The sequence below is a fragment of the Nothoprocta perdicaria genome, unplaced genomic scaffold, assembly GCF_003342845.1.
Source record: "Nothoprocta perdicaria isolate Ctin4 unplaced genomic scaffold, notPer1 scaffold_65, whole genome shotgun sequence".
Taxonomy (NCBI): Eukaryota; Metazoa; Chordata; class Aves; order Tinamiformes; family Tinamidae; genus Nothoprocta; species Nothoprocta perdicaria.
The window spans coordinates 1,894,102-1,901,680 of NW_020455921.1; the positions used below are offsets into that span (position 1 = coordinate 1,894,102).

The 7,579-nt window shown below is 44.3% G+C and overlaps 1 protein-coding gene across 2 annotated transcripts; it reads left to right on the top strand.

Annotated features, from left to right (window-relative positions):
• Positions 1-317: 317 nt before the first annotated feature.
• PLAG1 (PLAG1 zinc finger) lies at positions 318-6,266 on the top strand. 2 transcript variants are annotated; one of them, XM_026050109.1, is made up of 3 exons: positions 318-418; positions 3,927-4,285; positions 4,879-6,266. In XM_026050109.1, exons 2-3 carry the CDS (start codon positions 4,044-4,046, stop codon positions 6,140-6,142), a joined length of 1,506 nt encoding a protein of 501 aa, XP_025905894.1. In that variant the 5' UTR covers positions 318-418; positions 3,927-4,043; the 3' UTR covers positions 6,143-6,266. The 2 variants fall into 2 exon arrangements, with proteins under 2 accessions (XP_025905894.1, XP_025905895.1); XM_026050110.1 differs by lacking the exon at positions 3,927-4,285 and having other exon boundaries at positions 325-418.
• The last annotated feature ends 1,313 nt before the right edge of the window (positions 6,267-7,579 follow it).

Genomic DNA, 7,579 nt, shown 5'->3' on the forward strand with positions numbered 1-7,579 from the left:
TATTTTGTTTTGTTTTTAACTTTATTGAAAGCTCCTTTGCATTTGTCTAATTGTATCTGTTTGTGTGTTACTATCCAGCATAGCATTAGTTGAAGTGATGTAAGTATCCTTAAAGTACATAATTGCTACTGATCATGCAAGAACAATTGATTCATACTGTTTATAATTAACAGTGTATAATGTTTTGTGCATGGGCTGCATTTATCCCTTTCAACTTTTCCTTTCTGATTCTTTCCGACTCCTGGTCTTGCCACGTCTCAGGCTTTCTGAACATGCTGGTTCACTCGAGTCTAGTCCGTTCTTCCTTTTGTTTTTCAGACCAGTAAAAATGGGAAGTACTGGATTCTGGTTTCCTCCAAGAAGAGTCAGCGGAACTGGTTAAGACCAAAATCTGAGGACTTTAGTGGGCAAACATCAGGTGTGCATTAAACAGAAGCTACTTTAATCCTGCTTTTTAAGTATATGCTTCTTTAAAATGCTATTACATACGAGCTTTTGTATAATGTGCTTGCTATATGTGATATTGCATATAGTCATTCATCCTGCAGTTGTGAAAGCACCAATAAGAATGAGGATTTTAAGTAATAATGTGTTGAGACACAAACAGGCAATATTACTCATAAAATTCTTTCAGCTGGTCTTTGGAAAGTGTAATATTTGAGGATTGGTGTTTTTTTAAGTTTTATCTCCATTGCTCAGTCTATACATCCACAAGAAAAAGAGAGTGGTTATTTGCTATTCAGAGTTAAATACTGTTCTTAATTGCCTCATCTGTTGAGAAATGATGCTGAGATAATAGTGCATACACATTTTTAATAAAACATTGTCAAAGGTTGAATCTACATTATATTTGTTTTAATGGTGCATTTTTAAGGACACTTAAATGCAATTCAAAGTCAGCTTAATTAAATTTCATGATGGAGAAACAAACCTGGAATTCCTTATCCCCATGAATGTTACATTTAATATGAGCGTAGCTTATCTGACGTTTTGGAGAAGATAAAAAGTAACACGATATTGGCCTGAATATAAGATGGCCCCACGCCTGAGGCATGATCCTCATATTTAGAAGAGGCACGAGAAGTTGTCCGAACTCTAGCCGTTACCCCGCTATGCTGTTCCACTGCAGGCATTGCTTTGGCCCCACGCCAGCCCCTGCACCTGACCCCTCCGCACGGCTCGCTGCTTCTCCTGCATCTGCCCGGCTTGATGCCTGCTCCCTTCCTCCTGGCTGCCCCACGGCTCCTGCACTTGCCCCACGCTGCTCTCCTTACATGCTGCTACCCCCTTGCGGAGCTCCCGCTGCTCTTTGGCCCCACGGCTGCATCCTCGTCACCCCCATGGCCGTGGCAGCTCACCCCCAGTCTGTGCCCCCTACCCCGGCCATCAGCTTCGCAAATGTTGCACCTCGCCACCCCTCCTGCTCCCCCTGCTCAGGGCATGTGCGGATTTGCCAGGGAGGCCGGGGAAGCTCTGGATGCAGCGGGTGCTTTCCGACTGACCGAGCCCTGGAGCCCGGGTCCCTTTGGTGCTGGCAGGTCTGGATGCGCCGCACGTGAGCACTGAGTGAGCCGGGATCCTGCTCCCCAAGGCACATTTGTCATGAGAGGATCGTCTAAGGCAACAGCTCATTCTGTATTCAGGCCAATACACGTAGAAGAGCAGTGCRTTAATTTGTGGGAAAGCACAACTAATTCTATTACCAGATTCTGGTTAAAGTGTACATAGAAAATTCTTTCAATCTAMAAATTTCTCACAATTTTTATCTGGATCATATCCTCCTTTTGACTATATATRGGAGCTTCATTGAAGTCTTTGGAATTGGTCTTCAAGTTTCCAAATAGCTATTTAATGAAATAGAAAGTTGCTCAAAAGAGAGGAACTAAAATTAAGCTGATTCTTTGAAGGCTGATGAATGTTCCCCCTGATGGGACTGTTGTCCTTAAGCTTCCTCCCATGAGTTGAAGTGAATCAAAGTGAAAATCATAAGAGTCCTTAAACAAATGTCTTTTCTGATGCTGGGTGTCTGTAAAAAGCTTAGTGGTTTCATATGAAACTTGGGGGGAGGTGATCTTCCAAAAGGTTTGCGATTTAAGAATGTAGCCCAAGCTGCTAGTCAGAGGTTGTAGGTTTGGRAAAGGAGCGGGTTTCCATCTCCATCTGCCAGTTGTCTTTCCTCTTAGCCAGACACAGAGGGCGATGGGGAGGAGGGAGGACGAGGCCCACAGCCACACTCTGTATCCACAGCTCAGGTGGAAACCTCAACCTGAGGCTTTCCAAAAGCACCTGGGCAGGTATGAGAGGCAGCCCCTCGCCCCGCTCCCCGGCCCGCTCTGTCCTGCACACGGAGCCTCCGCAGCCCTGTCCCTTCCCTGCCTCCTGCCGGCCGTGCTGCGGCTCCGGCAGCCCTTGGCGATTCCCGCTGCTCCGCATGGCGCTCCGGGTCCATGTCCGCGGAACCCGGGCACCGAGGGGCAGAGCAGGCAGCGGCACCGAGGCTCGCCAGGCTGCCCGGCCTGCGGGCAGGATCCGCTCTGGTTTTGTGCCATTTTTCCGCAGCGGTGGCGCGAGGCCGAGGCAGCTGCAGCCCTGGTGCTCCCGCCCCACCTGTCCCGACAGCTGCCGGCACTGCCGGGGCTGCAGCTGCCCGGCCTGGCCAGGCCCGGCCCGCACCGCGGTGCCCGCGGCCACACCGAGCAGCCGCGCTGGCCGCGCCGGCAGCTGCCGCAGCCCCCGCGAGCCCAGAGCCCCCCGCCGGGCCGGGCCGGGTGGCCGCCTCGCCAAGGCAGGGCCCAGCCGCCGGGCGCTGAGGCTGCCATCTCCATGGCCCACGGGCCGCCCTCTCCATGGCGCCGCTCATGCGGTGCTCTCTGCTGGTGCTCGGGTGCTCCCAACAAGCTGCCGGGCGGTTTTCCAGCCATGGCAAGTTGTTCAGCACCCCGTAACTACATGTTACAGCTGTGCCTTAGCAGCCGACAGGTTTAGAGCTGTTCTTGCCATCGCATCATCAAATATATAGGAGCACCACGCACCTCCGTTAGCTGAGAGTTTGAGTTCATCGTGCCCCACAGCTGGCTGCCATCATCCCTCTCCCTGTGCCCTTCCCTCCTGCCTCCGTCCCGAGCTGCGCCAAAGGCCACAAGCCTGCTCCTTGCAAGGCAGCGTGAGGAGCACAGCGGGATCCAGGGCTGGGCTGCTGGCCTAAGCTRTGAGATTTCCGTCCTCCCCTGACAGGGATTTAGTAGCGAGAGGTGAAGTTTATAGGGGCCTATATAGGTGAAGTATATAGGAGGGGTTTATAGGGGACAAGGGGGTTCCCTTGTCATYAAAAATTATTGGAAATGTTGGCATTTTATTAGAATACACACATACATATATATACAGTAATCAAAAAGAGCCGGGAAATCTGAGCTGTGCACCCCACAGACAGTCAAAATGTGTATGTGCTGCTTTTCGTGTAGGCTTTAAAACACGCGGTTGTATTTCAGGGCTAAAAACTTTCCATTTTGATAACTGTGTATGTGCATGTGTGTGTGTGTGTGTGTGTGCATGCGTGTGTGTACCACACCACCGGCACAGCATTAATCCCTTTGAAATCAGGAGCTGCCAAAAGCCACCTCCATAGGCTCTGAAGTAAGTTCTGTGTTTGATGGCTCCTGTAGCCTGGCAGAAACATTGCTGTGCTCCATCACTGCCTGAGGGGAACGGTGTGAGGTGTGATTTCAGGGCATATGTGGATCTGTGCATCCTGAGCAATGCGTTTTAAGAGCTGCAGCAAATAGTGTAAAAGAAACCTACAGGTATTACATTAGACCAGCTGAACCTAATTTTATTTTTAAGTTTTATTCAGAAGCATCACATAGCAAGTAAAACTTCAAAATTTAAGTTTAGTTACAAACTAGTTGTTTCTTATTTTTTTTTTCCAGTCCCCTTTTGCTTTCTTTTACGACCACATGAAACTTGAGAAGCCATCTAAAGCTAAATCATTTAGTGGAGTTGGGCAATTCCCAAGTGTCCAACAAGAAGGCCTGGTTTAGGCTGCGATGGCCACTGTCATTCCTGGTGATTTGTCAGAAGTAAGAGATACCCAGAAAGTCCCTTCAGGGAAACGTAAGCGTGGTGAAACCAAACCAAGAAAAAACTTTCCTTGCCAACTGTGTGACAAGGCCTTTAACAGTGTTGAGAAATTAAAGGTTCACTCATACTCTCACACAGGAGAGAGGCCCTACAAGTGCACACAACAAGACTGCACCAAGGCCTTTGTTTCTAAGTACAAATTACTAAGGTATTAAACTCTATTTATCTTTCAGATTATATTATCTATTTTATGTCGGCCGTGTTAAGCCTTGTAAAAGTATATATTTGTGTACGCCTTCAGCTGATTGCAGAGAGGATATGTTAATTAAAGTAGACATGGGATTGTTTCTAGAAGTCTAAATTGCAGTACGTAAGTTTGCAAGCTAATGTCTTTGATTTTGTTTCTTAATTTGTTTTCTGTTTTTGTTTTCTGTTTGTTTTTTTCTGTTCTTTTTTTTAAATGAGAATAGAATTTTCATTTGTATAAGGAATTGTCACAAGAAAAGAGTATGGACTGAAAAATCTTTTGGCTATGGACTTTTGCACAAGTACTTTCATACTTGCCCGTATACCCCGGTTGCAGTAGCTAAAAAACGGCAGAAACTAAAGTGTCAATTTAAGAGAAATGGCTCATGTTTTGTTATATTTTAATTTGTCAAACTGTCTGTGTAGTGTCATGCTTTCAGTTAAAAGGTTCTGTTGCAAAGCAACCTTAGTGTAGTATTTAGCTGCCATTAAAAAATGAACACGTGTGTCTTTTTGATCAAAATAATTACTTACAGAATATATCTGTGTTTAAAGGCATATGGCTACTCATTCTCCTGAGAAAACCCACAAGTGTAATTATTGTGAGAAAATGTTTCACCGAAAAGATCACCTAAAGAATCACCTACATACACACAATCCCAACAAAGAGGCCTTTAAGTGCGAAGAATGTGGAAAGAACTACAATACCAAGCTTGGGTTCAAACGTCACCTGGCCTTGCATGCTGCAACAAGCGGTGACCTCACCTGTAAGGTATGTTTGCAGACTTTTGAAAGCACAGGAGTGCTGCTGGAGCACCTCAAAACTCACGCAGGCAAGTCATCGGGTGGAGTGAAGGAGAAAAAACACCAGTGTGAACACTGTGATCGTCGGTTCTACACCCGAAAGGATGTCCGTAGACACATGGTAGTGCACACTGGAAGAAAGGACTTCCTCTGTCAATACTGTGCACAGAGATTCGGGCGGAAGGATCACCTCACACGCCATATGAAGAAAAGTCACAACCAAGAACTTTTGAAGGTCAAAACAGAGCCAATGGACCTTCTAGATCCCTTTACCTGCAACGTTTCTGTGCCTATTAAGGATGAGCTGCTTCCAGTGATGTCTTTACCTTCCAGTGAACTGACATCAAAGCCATTTACAAACACTTTGCAATTAAATCTCTACAATACTCAGATTCAGTCCATGCAGAGTTCTGCATCTGCACACCAAATGGTCGCCACATCRTTGCCATTGGGAATGCCTTGTCCAATAGATATGGAATCTGTCCACCCTTCTCACCAGCTATCTTTGAAATATCCGCTCAGTTCTACCTCATACGCAATTTCTATGCCTGAAAAAGAACAGCCATTAAAAGGGGAAATTGAAAGTTACTTAATGGAGTTGCAAAGTGGTATGCCTTCTTCATCCCAGGATTCTCAAGCGTCTTCATCAAAACTAGGGCTGGATCCACAAGTAGGGCCACTAGATGATGGGGCTGGGGAGGTTTCCCTTTCCAAGAGCTCCGCTTCTATTAGCGAACCTCTAAGCACCCCGTCATTGGACTTTTCTCAGCTCTTCAACTTCATACCTGTAAATGGCCCTCCCTATAATCCTTCTGTTTCAGTGGGAAACCTTGGAATGAGTTACACGCAAGAGGAGGCCCATTCTTCTATGACTCAACTTCCACCACAAACACCGGATCCACAAGATCCTAGCAATAGTATAGGTCTTGGGTCCCTGCACTCGTTGTCAGCAGCTTTCACAAGCAGTCTAAGCACAACCACCACCCTACCACGATTCCACCAAGCTTTCCAGTAGGATGTACAAAGCTGGCTTATTACTGTCGATTTGTAGAAATGCCTTAGGTGACCATTTTTAACTTAGTGCCTACGATAAGACATTATCAGTTCTCTGCTTTTGTACAGTACCGATCTCATGAAGCCAGTAAGAAATTTAAATTAACTTTTTAAAAAATGTTTTGAAAGTGTTTATTCTCAACTGTTTACTTTGTTTTCTAAAAAGAAAGTCTCATTGTATTGTTTGCGTTTTCACTGCCAATTGACACACATAAAATATTCAATAGAAAGTCATCCCTACCAAACTTCTTACACCCATACTTTAAAAAAAAAAAAAAGRTTTTCAACTGTATCAGTCATTCTGTTTTACTGATTTCAGTGATAGAACTACCATTTTTACCTTCTATGTATTTTAGTATTTGCAAATAATCCAGTTAAAACATATATCACACAGGTTCCTGAAGACTTGGGGAAAAAAATCCCCTAGCCCCTTTCCAAACCAGAAAACCCTTCCCTAGTGGCAACTGATCTGTCTGATCTGTTCTATTATGACAAATCTAAATTTTTTAAATAGATATATAAATCAGATTTTTCTGAAGACTTGTGTGTGTATATATAGAAGTCCATATATACACATGTGCTTATATATAACATTTGACTCGTATTGAAGTCATTATAAAAGGTAATTTGGCCATTTTCTGGCTTAAATTGTTGTGGCCTGGTAGAAATACTGAAAGAAAAGAAATTTTATTTTAATTTTCTAAAACCACAATTTAACAGAATTTGAGAGAATCTCTGCTTGCTAAATGACAAATGTTTCCAGTTGAAATTGGAACTGTGTTGTGCTTTCAAGACTCTGGTAGAGGGAAACAGGCAAAAAAAAAAAAAAAAAAATGATGGCTGATCTCGAAGTATAAAAATGTTGTAAGTTAGTAATGCAGAATATTTTGTCGCAGTTTTTGTTTTGATTCTTAACTTGCTTTTTTTTTTCTGTTTAGTAGCATAGAAAGAGTACTGCATAGGAATCTTCCGGTAGTGTATTCACCTCTGTAGGCATCAGTCTTCTCCCAGCTGCCACCACCAAAGGGTGGATCAGGTCCAGCCAGGAAGTGTTTATCTCTTGTCCGTTCAGTACGAGTGGCAGTCACAGAGTGAATGTAAACTTGCAAATACCGTTTTTTTTTTTTTTTTTTTTAATGGAAATGCTCTTTTCAGTTGTGTTTCATGGTGTGTTATGTCCTCCTAAGCAACAAGTTAGATGTTAATCACGCTTTCTACACCTGGGTACTTGGTTAGGGACGTTTCGCCCGTTGCCAAGATTTAAAGACAGGACTCTTAGGAGTGAAGTAAAAGCATATTGCTTACACCACTTTTACCTAATACAATATAGTGTATTCCCCAACCCCTTGTAACCAAAAGAGGAAAAAAACAAACAAAAAAACTGTGTTGCGTGAAAGCA